General features: G+C 48.8%; 1 protein-coding gene across 3 annotated transcripts; it reads left to right on the top strand.

Moving 5' to 3' along the window:
- Positions 1 to 10,981: 10,981 nt before the first annotated feature.
- Positions 10,982 to 20,521, top strand: Zp1 (zona pellucida glycoprotein 1). Of its 3 annotated transcripts, none has more exons than XM_063275899.1 (12): positions 10,982 to 12,922; positions 13,830 to 13,951; positions 14,288 to 14,642; positions 14,735 to 14,878; positions 15,252 to 15,439; positions 15,598 to 15,695; positions 16,523 to 16,650; positions 16,742 to 16,931; positions 17,029 to 17,173; positions 18,437 to 18,518; positions 18,615 to 18,722; positions 18,920 to 20,521. In XM_063275899.1, the coding sequence occupies exons 1-12, from the start codon at positions 12,751 to 12,753 to the stop codon at positions 19,036 to 19,038; spliced, it is 1,851 nt and encodes a 616-aa protein (XP_063131969.1). In that variant the 5' UTR covers positions 10,982 to 12,750; the 3' UTR covers positions 19,039 to 20,521.
- Positions 20,522 to 21,373: the final 852 nt, after the last annotated feature.

The raw sequence follows: 21,373 nt of genomic DNA, 5'->3' as shown, positions 1-21,373 counted from the left end.
TGTGTGTGAGTGTGTGAGTGTGTGTGAGAGAGTATGTGTGAGTGTGTGAGTGTGTCAGTGTGCGAGTGTGCGTGTGTGTGTGAGAGTATGTGTGAGTGTGTGAGTATGTGGGTGTGCGAGTGCGTGTGATGTGAGTGTGCAAATGTGTGTGAGTGTGTGTGAGTGTGTGGGTGAGTGTGTGAGTGTGTGTATGTGTGTGTGCTTTTATTGGCTACAGTTTGGTAGATTTGAGTGGTTTTGGACTTTGTTTTCTTAGTTTGGGGGGATTTTATTGTTGTATTGGTTTGGGGGATTTTTTATTTTTTGAGAAAAAAATAAAGTTGAATGAGTAGGGACAGGGAGAGGATTAGGAAGGACTTAGAGGAGGAAAAGATATATTTAATTTTATATATTATAATATACTATACATTTACATATAAATAAAACATTTAATTTTTTATATTTTTTATTTGAATTTTAAAACTTAAATAATAAAGATATAATAAAGAAGAATAAATAACTAAAGTTTATGCTTTAGTTAGAAGAAGAAGAAAGTAGAGGCCTGATGGCTTTGCAAGCACAAGGACCCAGGTTTGAACCCGTGGCACCACGTGGAAAGCTGGGTGTGGCTGCGCCTGCCTGTAACCCTAGCACTGGGACACAGAGGCAAATCCCCAAAGCTCTTCCAACCAGCCTAAGCAGAACCTTTGAGCTTCCGATTCAGTGAGAGACCCTGTCTCGAGGCAGATAAGGTGTCAAAGAGGAAGACACCTCAGTGCTGCTCAGGCCTCCACCTGTATGTGCAAGGGCATGCTTACCCACATGCTCATGTACATGCACCACACACATGCAAACACACAAGCATACATAAGTATGTGCACATGTCCATATAAACAATATATACCGCCTCTCTCTCACACACACACAAACACAGATATACACATACACATACACATACACATACACATACACATACACATACACATACACATACACATACACATACACATACACATACACATACACATACACATACACATAGAGAGAGAGCGCACACGCTCTGGATGAACCCAAGTATCTGGGCCTGCCTTACCTTATGTGCTAGGGTATCTGACTCAAGACGACTAAGGCGTGGCTAGGGAACATGCATTTCTAGGGGACCACACAAACCACATAGAGGACTAAGCCAGTGTGGTGGGAATGTGGAGCCCTAAAGACTGGGCACCAGCAGCATATTAGACAGAACCACTTCTCTCTGGGCCTGGGTTCTGGCCCTAAAAATTAAAGGAAGTCATGAGTCAAACTAAGTGCTCAGAGGGAGGCCTTGAGGCCTAGCCACTGTGGTTGTCTCTTGGTGTCATCAAGATGTAGCTCAGCAGTGGGACTCAGCCTGCCGGTGGCATAGCACTTACAGCTATAGCTGCCCTGAAAGAATGATTCATCAGCTGAAAAGAGTCATTCAAGTCAGAGACCTCTGAACGTGAGGGGTAAGGGGTGGGGCTCACAGCCACGTCAGCCTAGATTCCCTATGCAGCTGGAAGACATGGAGGAAGAGGCCTTTGGATCCAGAACATGCCCAGTTCCGTGTCTGTGATCCCTGACACTTGAGAAGAACATTGCCCACCCATCCACCCACTACCTTGCACACTCCACAGCCATAGGCCCTGGTCCCTGAATACAGCACGTCTTCATGGCATCAAGCTCAGTGGTACGGGAATAACAAGAGCAGATCCAGCAGGGCCCCTCACTTCTGCAGAATCAGAGCCTGTGGTTTCCTAGCACATGGGTCCTGGGGAACTGTGTTTGAAGTGTGGCCCAGATGCCCAGTAGGAGCATTCAAGGCCCCTCAGAATCCAGCACTGTGACCCCCATGAAAAGAGGAATGACCCTATAGACTCATGTATATGAATGCTTGACCCATAGGGAGTGGGCACTAGTAGAAGGTGTGGCCTTGTTGAAGAAGTAGGTGGGGCCTTATTGGAAGAAATGTGCCGCTGTGCAGGTTGGGTTGTGAGGTCTTCTATGCTCAAGCTACACCCAGTGTGGCACACAGTCTCCTTCTGCTGCCTTTGGATCAAGATGTAGAACTCTCTGCTCCTTCTCCAGTACTATGTCCTACCATGGCAACAGTGAACTAAACCTGTGAAACTGTAAGTCAGCCCCAGTTAAATGTTTTCTTTTATAAGAGTTGCCCAGGTCCTGGTGTCCCTTCACAGCAATAAAACCCTAACTCAGACAACCCAGTCCCTGCATCCTGTTCCCCACACTCAACTACCCTATCCTCCTCCCTGCCTCCTGTCTATGCCTGGATCTTGCTACCTGGAATGTCCACCTAGGCCTTCACCTCCTGAAATAGTCTCTGTGGGGGAAAGAGTCCAGTGCAACTTCCCAGTAGAGACCAATGCAGCCTCCCAGTAGAGACCAGTGCAGCCTCCCAGTAGAGACCAGTGCAGCCTCCCAGTAGAGGCCAGTGCAGCCTCCCAGTAGAGACCAGTGCAGCCTCCCAGCTGCACTGCATTAGGAAGCAGGTCTTTTGAGTTCCTTTCTGGCCACTTTTAAACAAGTCAACCAAAGAGGAAGTGAGATGCAGTCAGGAAACCCTAAATCTTCTAGGAGGTGCCCCCGGAGGTGCCCATACCTCACAGAGAAGTGACTGGGTGAAATTCTACAGGACATCTTGTACGAGACTGATAGAGGCCACTCAGAAGCTACTATCACTATCACCATGGAAAGGAATGACCTCCTCACACAGGCAGCAGGCCCATGCATACATACCTCCACCTTCTTCACTCCTCATTGTCATCAGTCAGCATTCATCATCACCCCTGCCTGCTCTGCACACACCAGGCCATGCCCATGACCTTGCTCCTGATGTCTGTCCGCTTCCCTGGACTATTAGTTCTTCCACCCACCTTTTGATGCACTCCTAATCATCCTTCAAAACCCTGTGCAAAAGTTGCCTCCTCAGGGACGTCTTCGCTTACCCCACCTCATCTCTGTCCTCCCAGTCTTCACTTGACTCATAGCCACCCTTGTTCTCCGTGGTCACTCTTTACTCCTACCCTCACGATGAACAGTCCAAGAGGCTCTTCTTATGCTTACTCTTCGTCTCCAAAGCTGAGCAGGGTGTCGGGGGTGCATGTGAGAGTCCCACGAAATGTCTGCTGAACACACGGCTCTCCAGTGCTGGAATCTGTGTGCAGACCCAAAAGCTCCACCAGACCTCACAGAGGCCCATGCTTCCTCCATCTGGTGGGCCTGCACCCAGCCCAGAGCCTGCTACAGCTCCCCCTGCAGCTAGTGATGGAGACAACCTTGGACAGCAAGGAGGCTGGATTAGGGTTTCAGATTGGCTCTGTTGGTAGAGCGCTTGCCTAGCATGCCTTAGGTCCTAGGTTCTATCCCTAGTATTGCACACATCCAGCAAGGCTTTGTGTGCCTCTCACTCCAGCACTTGGGAGGTAGAGGCAGGAAGATCATTCTTAACTGCATAGGGAGTTATAGCCAGCCTTAAGGAAAGAGGAGAAGGAATAGAAGGAGAGGAGAAAAAGGGAAAGCAGCCAGGCCTGATTATGTTCTATCCACACACAATTTAATCCTCACCATAGGAACAGCCAGATATTAGCTCCCTAGCAATATCATAACAAGTTCTCACACACTCGGGGGCTTTTAACAGTGAATATTATTCTCATGTAATCTGGAAGTTGGAGAAGTCTGAAGAGAAGTGGTCAGCAGGGCCACAGGGCTGCTGTAGAATGGCATCCATCCAGACAGACATCCATCCACCCAGACATGCCCCATCCGCCTGCCCCTAGGGTACACTGAGTTGATGAAGGGTGCAGATAAGTGATGCTCTGACCAAGCCAGCTCAGTCAGTGAACAGGCCTCTCCAGCGCAGGAGCGAGGATTAAAAAGAAAAAGGACAATTAGACAGCACTGTAGCGTGACCCCAGCCAGCTCTGAGGCTGAGGCGGGTTTATTTTTTCCCAGCCTGCTTTTATACCATTTTAATGACATGCAAGTACTAAGGTCAGCTCTAGGTTAAGGGAACAAGAAGGATAATAAACACAAACCGCCAAGCAAGGCAGTAAACAAAGCCCCGTGATCACTGTTTCTAAGGGCTTATCAGGATGACCAAAATATCGGAGCCTACTTCCTGTCCTAGGCCAAAGTCAGATTCTTGCCTGAAGCCTACTTACTTGTTCTAGCCTAAAATCAGATTCATCTCTGAGCTCACGTCCCTGTTCTGGCCGGATGTCAGATTCCTCTCTGGAGAAGCCTCAAAGCTCTCCATATCTCTCAAATCTCAGAGCATCCCAGTCGTGTTCATTTGCCGTGTTGGTTTATTGAGACAGGATCTCATGTACCCCAGGTCGGCCTCAAAATGACTCTGTAGCCAGGGACGGCCCTGAGCTCCTCCTCCCTCCACTTCACAAATGCTGGAAGTCTAGGCACCCTTATCCTACCATATTCTTAGTCTTACTTTATGGATTAGGAAAGTGAGAGATGGCTCGGTAGTTAGAACAAGCACTGGTTTTGTGAAGACACAAGCTTGAGACCCAGCATTCATGTCACGTGGCTTACTACCCTGTAACTCCACCTTCTGGAACCTGAGACCCTCTGCTGGGTCCACACACACTATACTCACGTTCACAAATTCAGACACAAACACATACCTACACACATAATTAAAAAAGGAAAAAATAAAGCACATTCCTGGGTCTGGCAGCAAGCTCCCTGAATCCCGGCACCGGAGAGGCAGAGGTAGGTGAGTTTAAGGCCAGCCTGGTCTACAATGGCCAGTTCCTGACCAGCCAGGGCTACATAATGAGACCTTGTCCTCGGGGGTGGGGGGTTGGGGTAAGGGGAGGAAGAGAGAGAGAAGAAGATGAATATGGAGGAGGAGGAAGAGGAGGAAAAAGAGGAAAAGGAGGAAAAGGAAGAAAAGGAGGAGGAGATCTCTGATTTTGAAGCCAGCCTGGTCTACAGAATGAGTTTCAGGACAGTTAGAGCTACAGTGTGAGACCTTGACTTGAATAAACTAATAAATAAAAATGAAGACTACAGGTACAGATGCTGCCAAGCCTGATAACCTGAGTTCCATTCCTAGGCCTCCAATGGTAGAAAAGAATCCATACCCCAGAAGTTGTCCTCTGACCTCCACAAGTGTTAATTAATTAATTAACTCATTAAGATAGGAAGACAGATGTAGTGATCTCAACACTTAAGGCAGCAGTAGAAGAAACATCACAAATTGGAGGCTAACCTGGGCTATGCAGCCAGCTCCAGTCAAGTCAAGGGTACAGAGTAAGATTCTGTTTCAAAAAACAGAAGCACATAAACTAAGCGAATGTTTAATTTAATAAATGCATTTAAATATCAATAAAGATTTAATATTGGATATTTAATGAGACCTGGACATTTTGGCTCATACCTATAATCCCAGCACTGGAAAGACTGTGATAGAAGAAGCCTGAGTCCAGCCTGGAAGTCTATAACTGAATAAAGGAAAACCTGCCTAGCAACCCTATAAATTCAGTGCCATCCCTATCCCCACTTACAGAGGGAAAGCAAGTCACAGAGCAGTCAAGACACCTCCACAGTCTCCAGTTGGTGAGTTCAGCAGCTGGATCCCTCCCTTCTGTGGTAGCCAGGAGCGCTCAGGAGGCTGTGGAACTGTACCCAGGATGGTTTGGCGCCCTTTTCCCAAAGGCATCTGTGTGAGTCTGCTTTTCACCAATGTGATAAGGCATCTGAGAAAGTCAACTCACGAGGAGCAAGGTTTTGCATTTTACCTCACTGTTTCAGAGCTGCCGACTCATGGTTCATCACTCCCTTGCTTCAGGAGTACTGTGAGGCAGATGTCGTGACAGAGCAAAACTGCTCACCTCACAGAGCCAGAAAGCAGAGAGAGTAGAGAGACCGGAGTCCCAGTGTCCTTTTCCAGGTCCTGCCTTGAGTGTCTGTCATACCTTGCTTCTACTACGCCCTCCCTCCCAAGAGTTCCAGCACCTCCTAGCAACCCAGCCTTTGGCACTCATCCCCTGAAGGACTTTTAAGAACCAAACCAACAACGTATCTGTCTGGGCAGTGAGCAAGCTGCCTGTTTCCAAGGGCCCAGAGTTAGAAAACAACTGTGTATCTCTCTTTTTTTTTTTATTAACTTGAGTATTTCTTATTTGCATTTTGAGTGTTATTCCCTTTCCCGGTTTCCAGGCCAACATCCTCCTAACTTCTTTATGGGTGTTCCCCTCTCCAAACCTCCCCCATTGCCGCCCTCCCCTGAACAATCACATTCACTGGGGGTTCAGTTTTAGCAGGACCAAGGGCTTCCCCTTCCACTGGTGAACTTACTAGGATATTCATTGCTACCTATGGGGTCAGAGTCCAGGGTCAGCCCATGTATAGTCTTTGGGTAGTGGCTTAGTCCCTGGAAGCTCTGGTTAACTGTGTATCTCTTAATTTCCCCGGAACTATCACCATTCTCTTTCTTTTTTTCTTTTTTGGCCGAAGGGCAAAGAAAAGCAGTCAGGTGACCTTCCTCTGTCACTCTGCTCAGGCACTGCAGTGAATGCCGCACTTGTCCGCTCCTCAGTTCCTGCCCTCACTGCCTAACAGTGAGAAGAGTGCTCACCACACAGCGGGAAGGTAGTAGATGAAGGAGGAACACTTCAATCAGAGGACACTGTGCACACACACACACACACACACACACGAAGGCACACAAATGTCCTGGGAAGGGCAGGGCGTGTACAGTGTCTACTTCTAAGATTCTTGAAAATAACATGCAGTCCTGTATGTGTCTGTAACTTTCTGTAGAGAAACCTAGCAGCCACTATTTAAACCCAGTGACCTGGCCAGTGTCCTTGTAAGCAGGGACCTGGGACACACCAACGAACATGAGGAACTCACACACATAGAGGAAAGGCTATGTGAGAACATGGCAGGAAGTTAGGAGGGGAGCCTGAGAAGAAACCAGGCCTGCGGTCATCTTGAACTTAAACTTGCAGTCTCCAACTGTGAGAAAATAAATACCTCACTTAAGCAGCCGATGTTTGGTGTTTTATTACAGCAGTCAGGGTGACTATAACTGCCAGAAATGTGTAATCTAATTCCCGGATCTAATCAGAAAAAAGCACCAGGCAAATCCACATAGCGAATAGTTGGTCCAAAAGCCAAGGGCATGAATGACAAGGAAGACAGGTGGACTGTCCCCACCAGAGAAGGCAATCCTGATCCTGGATGAAATCCCAGACTAGGAAACACTTGTCTTCTGCTATGAAAGTATTTGGGAGGAGGAGGACCAGAGGAAGGTCCAAGACCAGGTGTAGACCAGGTTGGCCCTGAACTCAAAGATCTGCCTGAACTAAGTCTCTCTCTCTCTCTCTCTCTCTCTCTCTCTCTCTCTCTCTCTCTCTCTCTCTCTCTCTTTTCTCTCCCCCTCTGCCCCTCTGCCCCTCTGCCCCTCTGCCCCTCTGCCCCTCTGCCCCTCTGCCCCTCTGCCCCTCTGCCCCTCTGCCCCTCTGCCCCTCTGCCCCTCTGCCCCTCTGCCCCTCTGCCTCTGCCCCTGCCATGCTGGGATTAAAGGCACTAGCCACCATCACTAATCTTTGGGATTGGAGGAGAGGGCTCAGTCATTAAGTAATTTGCCTGATAAGAACAAGAATCTGAGTTCAATCCTGAGAACCCAAGTTAAAAGTCCAGGCATGGTGGTGAGCATTTGTAATCCCAGTGCTGGGGATGCAAAGACAAATAGATCTACAGCCCAGCCTGAACGATAGACGTGGTGAGTTCCAGGTGTTTCTTAATAAAACAGGATAGATGGTTTCGGAGAATGACACCCAAGATTGATCTCTGGCCTCCGTATGTACCAGGGTCTCCTGCAGGTAGACAAGCACCATGAACTGCACTCCCAGCTGGAGCCCTGACTCTGGTTTTGTTTTGTTGTTGTTGTTTTGCTTGTTTGTTTGTTTTTTTCAATTTATTTCTATGACTACACTGTCGCTGTCTTCAGACACACCAGAAGAGGGCATTACAGATGGTTGCGAGCCACCACGTGGTTGCTAGGAATTGAACTCAGGACCTCTGGAAGAACAGTCAGTGCTCTTAACCACTGAGCCATCACTCCATCACTGCTTGGGGGGCTTTTTTTTGTTTTTGAGACAGGATTTCTCTGTGTATCCCCGGTTATTCTAGAACTCACTATGTAGACCAGGCTGGCCTAAACTCACAGAGCTCCACCTGCCTCTACTTCTGTAGTGCTGAGATTAAAAGTGTGTACCACCATGCTGGCTTGGTGGCAATCATTACAAATCAGCTTTCCTTCACAACCCCTTGACATTTGCACACACACACACACACACACACACAGAGAGAGAGAGAGAGAGAGAGAGAGAGGTGAGTCTTTATCAAAACAAATGTTACATAATGAAGTTTATAGATTAGACAAATGTGCTTCAACCAGTGTTGATTTCCTGATTTTGATCAGTTTACCATAGATACATCCTTTTAAAAGGAAATGTATATTCAAGTAATTAGAGGTGCTTTGCACAGTCTGAAGAATGATCTGAGATAGCCGTGCTCTTGGTTTTGACCAAGTGAGTCTAAGTGCACAGCAAAAGCAAAAGAATAAACAATAAGGAGCAGATCAGCAGCGGCAACGACAGCAAAACACCATCAAACCGGAAGCTCAGAGCATCCAGCAGAGAGTAGCCCAAAAGAGAACAAGAACACACAGTAACATCATCGGTCCCATCATCTTCCAGCAGGAAATGATTGGGGACACCCCACTGAGGCAGGCAGCTGGAAGTCCCCAGTTCAAGAATCCCAGGAAGAGCACAGAAGCCCCACTTGGCTGAAACTTCCAAACAAAGGATCACATAGCAACAGATGCCTACCGTCACGGCCAGCACGTACAGACATCCAGCAGAAAACAAGTGGGCGGCCCTGCCGAACAGTCAGTCGTGTTAGCGCCTACCACTGCGTGCAGCAGTACCGCACTCTCTCTCTCACGGCAGGCATTTTTATATTGTGGGATAAGAAGTAGTAGCCTCAGCTGGAATAATTTATGGTCTAGTTAGTCATCCGAGTGCACTGCTTTTATTCCCCGACTGTTTGATGTTTTCCTTTCTCCTTGTTAGAGTTGAGGATCAGCCTAACCCAGGTCAGGGAATTTTGGAGGCACTTGACATAAACATGTTTGGGTCTGAAATGGGAGGGGGAAGCTACCCTCACTTCCAGAGCCAGTTTCTCAGTGAACAACTTACTAACATAATTAACGTGCATGACAAGAGGTAAAGAAGAATCCATTCACACAACTCAAATAGCACAGAAGAAAACGTGTTGCATACACACAAATGCATACACATAGATACTCAAAGCAAGCAGGGGCTAGAACAGATGCAAACGAGTTCTTTCCTGTGAACTTGAAAAGCCTGGGTTTGCTTTTGTTGTTATTTGTTTGTTTGTTTGTTTGTTTGGCAGAGTTTCTCTTAGTAGCCCTGGCTGTCCCAGAACTCATGGAGTTAAAGGCCTGCGCCATGACTGCCTGGCTGACTGAGATCATTTTAAAGTGACCAGTTTACAACTGGGCATCATTCTTGTAGAAGAGCCCACTTTCCTGGCAGCTTTTCCTCCTCATCTTCTCCCCATCTCCACCATTCTCTGCCAAGCTCTTAAGGTGTATTGTTGTGTTGTATTGTGTGGTTTGTTTAGTTGTTATTATTCGGTTGTTGTTGTTTGATGCAGTCTTGCATAACCCAGTCTGGCCTCAAACTTGTTATATTACAATAATTGCTATATTGCTCTATGACCTTGAAATCTTGATCCTTCTGCCTCCACCTTCAAAAGAGTGTCAAGGTTACAGCCATCACCTCCAGTTTATCTGGTGCTGGGGACTGAATCTGGGGCTAATATTTATTTATTTATTTTAAATATATTATTTATTTAATGTATATGAGGACACTGTAGATGTCTTCAGACACACCAGAAGAGGGCGTCAGATCCCATTACAGATGGTTGTGAGCCACCATGTGGTTGCTGGGACTTGAACTCAGGATCTCTGGAAGAGCAGTTAGTGCTCTTAACCACTGAGCCATCTCTCCAGCCCCTATTTATTTATTTAATGTGTGTGAGTGTCTTGCCGGCATCTATGTATGTGTACCACAAACATGCTTGATACTCATGAAGATAATCAGAAGAGATTTTGGATCCACTGGAATTGGAGTTGTGGATGAGTGTAAACCATATGGATCCTGGGAACTAAACCCAGGTCCTCTGCAAGAATAAAGAGCGTTGTTCACCGCAGAGCCATCTCTCCTATCCAAGACCCTATTCTTGAAGTCAACTTCCCTTCAGAAACACTTCCAGGAGCTCCATCCCACCCCACCCTACTCTAGGTGGGTACCTCTCCTTACAATGCTCAGACAGCCACCAGAGCCAGGAATTAAGTCGTGCATTAAGTCATTGCAACATACAATGCAATACACCCATTATGGGTCTCTTCCCATCTTCTTGCTCACCCTGCCAGATAGAATAACTTTTCAACTCTAGTTCTCAAAGGAGAAGCCTGAGGCTTGTCGGGGGAGGGGAGGATGGCACAGCCAGGTCACAAGTAGGAAGCCATAGCAGCTAGATTGCAGCCAGTATGTAACTACATGTTCTCTGCAGAGCAAGGGAACCACAAGCATTACTGACCCATGTTACCAGCCCTCACTGAGAGAGACTCTGCTGGGCTCTGGGAGAATTGGTACCCTGAAGGGAGGTTGATAACATCCCTCAGAGGATGGGGGAAAGTGAGGAGGTAGCACAGGCTTGCTATGGCCTGTCTGTTCTTGTGTGTTCATAGATGTTATCTCTTACAATTGCTGAACAGAAAACCAAGATGACATTAGGTGATTGGCAACCCCTCGCCACTTTCCCTGTAACTGATACCTTCTAATAGTACCTGGCTTTTTTTTTTTTTCTGTCAATAAACCTGATAGATACATCTGCTAAGCTTTCCTGGTAGCTATCTAGGATGCCATGTTTATTCCATTATCTAGTCTTATTTCATGTTATTTTACTTATTATGTTTGAACACTGCTTCTCAGAGATGCTTGGCACTAAAGGTGTTTTATTTTTGTGTGTGCATGTGTGTTCTGTGAGTACTCATGCATAAGTAGAGGCCAGAGCAGGATGTCTGTGTATCCCACTGTCTTAGTTTGTTTTCTGACACTGTGATAAACAGCAGGACCAAAAGCAACTTGGGGAAGAAAAGGTTTATTTCATTTTATACTTACAGGTATTAAACAGTACATCCGTGGGGGAAGTCGGGACAGGAAGAAACCATGGGGGAATGCTGCTTATTAGCTTGCTCCTCGTGGCTTGCTCAGCTTAGATTTTTAGAACCAGGACCACCTGCCCAGGGATAGCAACACCCACAGTGGCCTGGGCCCTCCTGTGTCAATCACCAATCAAGAAAATTCCCCTACAGGTCGATCTGATGGGGGCATCTTTTCAATTGAGATTTCTGCTTCCAGATGACTCTAACTTATGTCAAGTTGGTGAGAAATGAACCAGCACACCTGTTCATTACTGTGCCTTATTCCCTCTGGAAGGGATCTCTCCGTGGATCTGGAGCTGGGCTAGCAACCAGAAACTCCCAGTAATCCTTTTATCTCAATCCCAAGAGTGATGGGGTTACAAACACCTAGCTTTGTACACGGGCGCTGGGGGTTTGAACTCAGATCATCATATTTGCATAGCAAGCACTCTCACCAAATGAGCCTCCATCTTTCTTCCTTTGTTTCTTTCTTTCTGTTTTATGTCTTTTGGAATGTTTGCATTCTTCTGGGGACAGCACCCTAGACTAAACAGAAATTTCACTTGTGTCTCATGCCCATTTTACACACATAGCCTAGAGGTATTCTTGGTAGTGGTGGTCTTGTTTAGTTTTGTTTTTGAGACTGGGTCTCCCTCTGTAGTGCAGGCTGCCTTCAAACTCATGATCTTCATGCCTCAGCCCCGTGTGCTGGGACTACAGGCATGTACCACCACGTGGACCCAGCAACTGGATCTTGATTTGTTCCGGATCACATGCGTGATGTGTGACTCATCACAAGGTCAGGAACAGATTTCCACTTTTGCTGCCATATTGGTGCTCAGAATATTCCAGACACTTGTGCATCTGGGATTTCGCATTTTCACAATTAGAGGATGTAATAGCTAAGGATTAACTCAGAACCCCGAGAGGTGCTACCACCAAGCTCACCACTCACCACCCTGCATACCGCCAGCCCTGCCGGGAGCTGGGGTTGAGTCGGGGCAGGAAGTAACCTTGTATTCAGTCCCCAGCGTCCTGAGAGGCAGAAGGAGACCTTGGAAGGATACCTGGGCAGGAAGCTCCCACACTGATGTGAGACTCAGGAAGCACCCAGTCAGTGGACTGAAGCATTCAGGAGTATGACTGCTGTCTATAGCCTGCCTGCAGCCTCTTTGCTAGAAATCCCTGGGTAGTCCCAGCTGCCACAGAAAATTGGTGAGGGGTCAAGGGCAGCTTTCTGAAGATCCTTGATAGACCCAGGATGGAACGGGCCTTCCCCTGCTGCAGGGGAAGGAGTTTCTCCATAGCCCCTTGTAAGCTAAGCAGCTGCTCCCCCAGGTGGATCCCCTTGGCCCCCAGAGGCTGCCACTTCCTGCCTGATCCATATAAAGGCCTGGCCCCAAGCTGGCCGATAGGGAACTCATAGGGGTTGTTGTGGGTGTCTGTGGTGACAGACAGGAGCCTCCATCATGGCCTGGGGTTGTTTTGTGGTCCTGCTTCTGCTGGTGGCAGCTCCCCTGAGATTGGGTCAGCATCTGCATCTCAAGCCTGGCTTTCAATACAGCTATGACTGTGGGGTACAGGGCATGCAGCTGCTGGTGTTCCCCAGGCCAAACCAGACTATCCAATTCAAGGTGCTGGGTAAGTGCTGACAGACACCCGTCCCAACTTCCCATGCCCAGTACCAATTCCAGCCTGCTGCAAAGAAGGAGCTAGACCTCTTCCTAGAAGCAGGAACTGGAAGAGTAGAGGCTAGCCATTCAGAGGTCTGCAAAAACCAGCCTCTTGCCGGTCACACACAGAGATGGAAACAACCACCAGAGCAGGCTTTCCTGTGCCCCTGTGCACAGCAATCACCTGTAGGAAAGATAGGCTCTGACTCAAAAATGCTGGGCTCTGAACTTCCAGCTGTAAGCTTCCAGGTCCACAAAACACCCTCGGGGTGTGATTTAATGTAGGGAATGGGGGGGGGTTCTGTGTGACAATTTGAACCTCATTTTAGAGCAGCATCTGAAAGGAGGGAAAGATATCACACACTCACACACACACATACACACACACTCTTGCCCTGTGCACTCTAAAGGAAGGGTGGGGGCAGGCCCAGAGGGTGGGGTGGGGGGCTGGTGCTCGCCGTTCTGAGCTAACAAAGCAAGTGAGCATTTAGCAGGTGTCCCCAAATGAGTGAGAGAGCCAGTTAGGATGACAAGGAAGCGTCAGTCTTTCACTCTGCCCTCATTCCTCCCCTTATTGTGTGTGTCTGAGAAAGCTCTGGCTCCAGATGCCTCAGCCAAGGCACAAGGCTAACTAAACTTAAAACTGTGAGGTGCTCAGTCTGTGCCTGACACACTGTGAACATTCCTGTATCCCAGCTACAAAGAGTCAATGACAGAAGTGAAAACCAAAACCAGAGAGGGAAGACACTTGCCTACAGCCACACAGCTGAGCTAGCAAGCAAAACTGGGTGTTAGAACAAGCTTGCCGGAGAGTTCCAGCAGCCTCTTGCCCTGCAGCACCTGAGGCTCCCTTTTCATCTCCTCCCCCTGCCCAGATGAATTTGGGAACCGGTTTGAGGTGAATAACTGCTCTATCTGCTACCACTGGGTGATCAGTGAGGCCCAGAAGCCCGCAGTGTTCTCAGCTGATTACAAAGGTTGCCACGTGCTGGAGAAGGTAAGGACAGAGTCACACATGCGAGGACGAGGACGGAAGGAGCTTGTCCTAACAGCCCCCTCATAACCAGAGAAGCATAGAATCTATGAGGGGTGGGGAGTAGGCAGGTGACAGATTCGATCCTGAGATATCCCACAAATCGGCTCCCTCTCTACCAGGGCTGCCCAGCTTCCATTAACACCAGCCATCCTGGGTGGCAACCGCTCCAGGGTCGGGTGTAGTCAACAGCCAGGCACTATGCTCTGGCCTCCAGCCCAGCGCTCACGCTCACCTGACGCTCACCTGAAGTGTCAGGTGGCCAAACTCAGTTGCTCTCTGTGGCCCTCTCACCAGCAGGATGGGCGTTTCCACCTGAGGGTGTTCATACAAGCTGTACTACCCAATGGCCGTGTGGATACAGCACAAGATGTCACTCTGATCTGTCCCAAACCAGACCACATCTTGACTCCAGAGTCCTACCTGGCACCACCCACCACACCTCAGCCTTTTATACCTCATACTTTTGCCCTTCACCCCATCTCTGGCCACACCTTGGCTGGGTCTGGCCACACTGGTCTCACTACATTGTACCCAGAGACCCATCCAACTCCCGCTCCACCATCCTCAGAACCTGGACCTGTTGGACTCACCGTGCCTCAGTCCCAGTGGGGCACCTTGGGGTCCTGGGAATTGACTGAGCTTGATTCTATAGGTATGTGAGCCTCCTCTGTGTGTACACGCCTGTGTCTCGGGACCTTTGGGCTTTAAGCAGTCATTTCCTCACTGCTCTGTCACCAACCCTAGGTACCCATCTGCTCCAGGAGCGGTGTCAGGTAGCCTCTGGGCACATCCCCTGCATGGTAAAAGGTAGTTCCGAGGAAGCCTGTCAGCAGGCTGGCTGCTGCTATGACAATACCAAAGAAATGCCCTGTTACTATGGCAACACAGGTACAACCTCTCATCCCAAGCATGCTCTTGTAGTTCCTGGCATAGCAAGTCTGCCTTCCATCTAGCGGAAGTGCCTTGTATGCAGTCTGAGAGAACCCAGCTCCCAGGTAGACCCAACCACCCTCATTTAGGAAGAGCACCTGCCCCAGGGGAGTTAGGTCCCCTTCTTACAGACCCTGACCTCCATCTGTAGCATTTGTCTGTCAGCTCCTAGGGCATTTGCTTAGGCCAAAGATGGGAAGAACAATGTCCAGATCCCTTGACTCTTGACTAGTGGTCAAATATTGTCACTCCCGGAGCCCTTCCCCTGTCCCTGAGCTGGAGAGACAATCCCAAAGTCCTGATCTACCTCTTGGATCTGCCTTTGTCCTAGTCACTCTCCAGTGTTTCAGAAGTGGCTACTTTACCTTGGTCATGTCGCAAGAAACAGCCTTGACACACGGGGTCATGCTGGACAATGTCCACCTAGCCTATGCCCCCAACGGATGCCCCCCTACCCAGAAGACAAGTGCTTTTGTGGTTTTCCATGTCCCTCTCACCCTCTGTGGAACAGCAATCCAGGTAGGAGTGGACCTTAGGCTGGAGGGTGAGCCCCACTTCCTGAGGGGCATCACTGGCCCCCTCCATCCTCTGTCGCATCATGGACCCAGGTAGGGGTGAGATGCACGTTGGAAGTGAGTTCCACCGCTGGGGAGCCTCACTCACTACCTCTTCCTCAGGTGGTTGGTAAGCAGCTCGTCTATGAGAACCAGCTGGTGTCTAACATAGAGGTCCAAACGGGACCGCAGGGTTCCATCACTCGGGATGGTGTCTTCCGGTGAGAGGTAGCTGGGTTACAGACCTGGGTGTAGGGTGTGAGAGCATAGGATGTGAGACTAGTGTCAGGGTCCAAGTGTCTTTTGCTTTAGCACAAAGTACTATGGCCCGGAGGTAGGGGACACAATTCTTTAGCACACTTTAAGCTTTTGGACTTAAGTGCTTGAGGCAGCCAGTTTCAGCATGGCATCAAGGACTTTGGGGGAGGGGAATCAGGGAAATACAGGGGGACAGACAGCGTCTGTTGAGATTAGGCTAAAAGGAGCAAAGACAATGGAGTGAGGCCTTCAAGGCTGGTGCTATTACCACAGCTGTATAGCACACCATCAGCGGGCATTGGGCATGGGACCCTGGAGGCACGGATCGGTGACCCCATGGCACTCAGGCTACAAAAGGAGACACTGTTAGGCTAGTTGTAAGGACAAGCAAGGCCCTGAGATACAGTCCTGTGGTCTCCACAATCCTCACTAGAGCCTCTCAATGGGGCAAAAGAATAAATGAGGCTTAGGCATATTAAAGGCTTTTTCATGGCTCCACAATCCAGGGGTCTCCCCACCACACTTCAGAGACCTCAAGTGCCAGGACACAGCCCTGTTGTCTTGATACTGTGGTACCTGGCACCTAGAGTAGGGCCTAGGGTAGCCAATTCAAGCTGTCCTGGGCAGACTAGGTGGGCAAAGGCAGAAAAGGGTGAACAATGAGGTCACGGGCCCTCTGCACCCTGTGGAGGAAGCTGTCTGCTGCAGCCATTGTTGGGATGTTGGTGATTAAGTAAACAGGTTGCTCTGACTTATGGTCTCCCCCAACCTCTCGTTCTTGAACTTTTAGGCTTCATGTTCGCTGTATCTTCAATGCTAGTGATTTCCTGCCCATCCGGGCATCTATCTTCTCACCACAACCACCTGCCCCTGTGACCCGGTCTGGACCCCTGAGGCTGGAGCTGAGGATTGCCACGGGTACAGTCCCCACCCCACCTGCTACTTTCCCTTCCTGCCTCTAATGCCTTGGTACAGTCTGTCCTAGGTTCACAAGCCCCTCTCTCTGCAGATAAGACTTTCAGCTCCTACTACCAGGGGAGTGACTATCCCCTTGTGAGACTGCTCCAGGAACCAGTTTACATAGAGGTCCGTCTCCTGCAGAGAACTGATCCTGGTCTGGCTCTCATGCTTCATCAGTGCTGGGCCACACCCTCTGCCAGCCCCTTTGAGCAGCCCCAATGGCCCATTCTGTCAGATGGGTGAGTGGTAGCAGATGACTAAGCTGCACCCCGGAGGGTGGGGGGTTCTGCCTGCCACAGCTCCTCAAAGAGGCTTTTGGACTTCTCTTCAATCCAGGTGTCCTTTCAAGGGTGACAACTACAGAACACAAATGGTGGCTGCAGACAGGGCAACGCTGCCCTTCTGGTCTCACTATCAGCGCTTCACCATTGCCACCTTCACTCTCCTTGACTCCAGCTCCCAGAATGCCCTTCGGGGACAGGTTGGTTAGGAAGACCTTTTCTGTTTCTCATGTCCCATGCTACCTGCTGAGTGATAGCTAGCTGGTCACCACATCCTTCCCACACCCTACAAGCTAATGCTGAGATCCCAGCTGTTTCAAGTGTTGGGGAAAATGAGGTCTTCAGAACGCTGACCCACACACAATTTGGGATGGGAAGAGGTAGCTGACACCATGGCTCAGAAGGTAAAGGTAATTACTGCCGAGCCTGCTGACCTAAGTTCAATCCCTGAGTGGAGTCACATTGTGACAGAGAGAACTGGCTCCCAGGATCTGTCTCTGGCCCTCACGTGTGTGCTGTGGCATGCACGTTCCTCTACATACACACAGATGCGAAACATCGGAAAGATAGAAGGAAACACTGACTGTGGCTACAATCAACATGAAATCTCAGCACCAGCTCTGGTGTTTGTTCTTGTGTGGTCTCACATCTGATTCTAGAAATGATAACGTGTGCCTTGGTTTTCTGCTTTGGTTTTTAGCATAATAGCAGCGTCGCCAGAAGATAAAAATGGATGTACTTAGAGTCTTTAAACCTTAAGCTTTTCTGTATGGTGTACACATAGCACCACAGGAAACATGCTAGTATGGTCCAACCCGTGATAGATAGTACAACATGTTCACAGATCTCTCATGTTCTATCCCTGCCCTTAACTAATCAGATGTGGCTGGTCCCACTGGTAGGCAACGCCGAGGGTGGCATCGCTACGTTGCTTGTGTGCTGCTTCCCAAGCCAAGAGGCTCTGTCCTTCATGGTTACATGAAGGTGACCATGGCAGACTGACGCTGCTTCTGGTCCCCTCCCCTGAGCTGTTTCTGGAAGCAGGGGTGCCTTGTCTTCTCTGCCTCCAGGTATTGTCTGCAGGAGTAAAGAGAGGACAGCAGACATGTTGGCTGGCACTGTGGCCAAACCTTACCTCTTCTCTGTTAGCTGCTCCTGGGGGCAGAAGGCAAAGGATGGGACAGAGGACTGTAGCTCTCTTGAGTGCCACAGTGCCTGCCTGTAGGGAGTGTCTTCTGCTACAGGTTTTGGGGCTCAGGAAGCAGAAGGGCTGAACTCCAAATTGAGAACACCACAGTTTCCATCCCCACCAGTGTAGGGTAGCTGTGGTCATAGTCTCTGCTCACCCATCTCTCTCCCTGCACTAACACAGCCCTGCACCTGAATCTTTCAACCCTGCCTCTGTGCTTCCAGCCTAGCTGTACAAACCTAGGCCACCCCTTGACTCTGTTTCCTTCTACCAGGTCTATTTCTTCTGTAGTGCCTCTGCCTGCCACCCTGTGGGGTCCGAGACGTGCTCTACCACATGTGATTCTGAGATAGCAAGTGAGTCTGGGGGTATTTGGGTTTTTTGATGCACTTTTGCACCCGTAGCTGCCTCTCAGTAGAGGTTGGAGGCCAGACAGCTTTTCTCCTGGGCAGGGCATCGACGATCCTCTGGTCACCACAATAGCACTATCCGGGCCCTGGACATTGTGAGCTCTCCAGGAGCAGTGGGCTTTGAGGATGCTCCTAAACTGGAGCCTTCAGGTACCAGGGTTTGGGGTGCCCCTGAGGGTCACGGCCCTCTCTATAAAAATGCTGATGAAACAGGGAAGCTCTGGTCGTGTGTAAGGAAGGCAGAGGTGTGGTGTAATCTCCACTAAATGAGGAACTAAGTAAAAATTGCCCAGCCCCTATCTACAGACAGACTGCTCCAGGCAACCCTCCCCCTGCTTCTCTGACAGGTTCCACCAGGAACTCCGGTTCAAGACCCTTACTCTGGGTGCTCCAACTGCTGGCCCTCACCCTAGTCCTGGGGGATGGTGTCTTGGTGGGTCTGAGCTGGGCCTGGGCCTGGGCCTAGAAGTTCTGGGAAGGCACCGGAAATTAAATGGGCTCAATAAACCATTGTTTGAAAACTGAAAGCTGATGTGGGGAAGTTATTTACAAACCTGATGTATGTCTTTTCCAAGAGTGTAGGGTGTTTGAGGAGGAACAGGGTCTTCTCACTCTACAGCTAAGACTGGTTTTGAACCCAGTGATTCTTCTGCCTCAGCGTGCTGGGATTACAGGGGTGAACCACATGAGAAACTTGTTCCTGGGAGTCAGTAGTGTCCTTTCAGAATCGTGACCCCTATTATACAGTCATGTTATATTTCACCATTTATGGCAGCTTCTCTGTTAAATTACCACAGAGGTGAGATGTTCCTGTCACTCATGATGTCACAGCCACCATAACAGTGAGATGCAGTGCCACAGATATGTATAAGCTTGTGCCGAGTGTATATACTAGTAGAGCATGTATGTGCAAGCATACACACAGTACAGAATACTTGACTACATCAAAGGACTGAAAACTGACTTACATATTCCCTGTACTGCCTTTTTAACCACTATTTTAATCTTTTAACTTTTTTTTAACTTGTACATGTAGAGGTCAGAGGACAACTTTGTGGAGTCATTTCTCTCCTTCCCCCTTGACACGGGTTCTGGGATTTGAACTTGGGACACTTGCAGAGCAAGTGTCTTTATGTGAGGAAGTCACCTCATGACCTCTGCCACTAATTTATAGTTGTAACTCCTGCTCGAAACAACTAAAACCGGACATTCATGCCAGTAGGTTACTTGTGTGTAGCTTTCCAGTCTCAGGTTTACCACATTCCTGACTGGATCAATAGGCTACAGGAAAACTGAGCATGGTGGCCCCTGCCTTTAATCCCAGCAGGGGCAGAGCAGGCAGATCTGAGTTTGAGGTCAACATGGTCTACTTCTGACTTTCTGTACAGCCAAGGTCATAAGACCGTCCCAAAAAACTAAAGACTACGTGGAACAATTGACAAAACGTTTTGTTCCTAGGGGAGAGGTGAACATGTGTGGGAGTCAGAAGACACACTATGGGGTCAGTTCTCTCCTTTTACCTTTAAATGAGCACAAGAGATGGAACTCAAGTTGTCGGGTTTTTTTTTTTTTTTCTTTTGTGGGCTGAATCCCACTAACCCACACAATGAAATCTAATGCCATCCTCAAAGCAACTTAACATATGCCACAGCCTGGCATTTCTCTTTCCCAGGGCAGGGTATGGAGAGAATGCCACTAGGCAAGGGAAGGTGGTCATTCAGGCACAAGAGCAAAAGCAGAGATGTAGGAGGGAACATTTAAAACCTGGCAGTCAGCAAATAGCAGCTGGGAGCTGATGGCCTAGCAGGAACTTATCTAGATGTGGGTGTCCTCAGAGCACCCGCAAAGCTGCCTTCCCGACCGGAGGAAGTCAGAAGTCCCACGGACAGCAGAATCATCAAGCCTGAACTAACTCCCCAGTCCCACTGCATCCACCAAAGGATACGGGATGTACACAGCTGACTCCCAGCCTCCCAAAGCCAACCTATGCAGAGCCTACTGGCAGCACAGGGTAGCAACAGGCTGGCCTTGATCTTTCCTGCCACTTAGGAATAGCCATCATCCCATAGGTCAGGGCCAGGCTATGTTCTCATCAATCAATAGCATACTGATTGATGTAGGCTGGGAGGGAAGCCAGTTCAGCAAGGGATACAAGAAGAATCTGGAGAAGCTAGAGAAATCTCTGGGCCTCTGGCAGGATATGAGCTTAGCTGCCACAAAGGCAACAAGCCAGCAACCCTCGTTTGACACAAGGTCCCTTCTCCACCCTAGTTTAGGCTTATTCCACCTTTCCAGGATAAACATGGGCCTCCAATACCTGACTCAGGGCACCTTTGCTTCTCCCTGGGCCTTGTGGCAGTTGTTGCACTTCCCTGAGTCTGTTTTATCTTGTTAATGAGACTAGTGTCTAATCCACAGGAATACCAATGCAAACCAGTTGATAAAGAGACCTAGAATCATGTGATACCAGCCAGCACTTTGCGGATATTAGCCACTGACTGGAATTTCTCTTCTTCATACTCCAAGCTATTGCTTACTTAGTTTTTTGTTTTTGTTGTTTTTAGTTTTGTTTGGGTTTGAGGTCAAATCCACAACCAAGACCCGGCACTGGGAAAACTCCATTTTTTTTTTTTTCTTTTCTAGAAGAGGCAGCACACCACCAGGAGCGCACCAGCCAGGGCTGGAGACCAGATACTGGCCATAAAGCAAACGTCCCTTCTTTTTTTTTTTTTTAAGTTTTTTTTTAAAGATTTATTTATTCATTTATTATATATGAGTACACTGTAGCTGTCTTCAGATAC

Source organism: Rattus norvegicus, chromosome 1 (genome assembly GCF_036323735.1).
Source record: "Rattus norvegicus strain BN/NHsdMcwi chromosome 1, GRCr8, whole genome shotgun sequence".
Classification (NCBI taxonomy): Eukaryota; Metazoa; Chordata; class Mammalia; order Rodentia; family Muridae; genus Rattus; species Rattus norvegicus.
The sequence above is the reverse complement of the archived record's forward strand: the minus strand, read 5'-3'. Positions and strand labels throughout refer to the sequence as shown.

Bases quoted from the DNA above. Each gene is read 5' to 3' on its own strand.
- Zp1 (XM_063275899.1), top strand. From the start codon at position 12,751: ATGGCCTGGGGTTGTTTTGTGGTCCTGCTTCTGCTGGTGGCAGCTCCC. The intron at 14,879-15,251 runs GTACAACCTCTC...CCTTTGTCCTAG, and splicing joins CTGTTACTATGGCAACACAG to TCACTCTCCAGTGTTTCAGA. The intron at 17,174-18,436 runs GTTGGTTAGGAA...TCCTTCTACCAG, and splicing joins AGAATGCCCTTCGGGGACAG to GTCTATTTCTTCTGTAGTGC.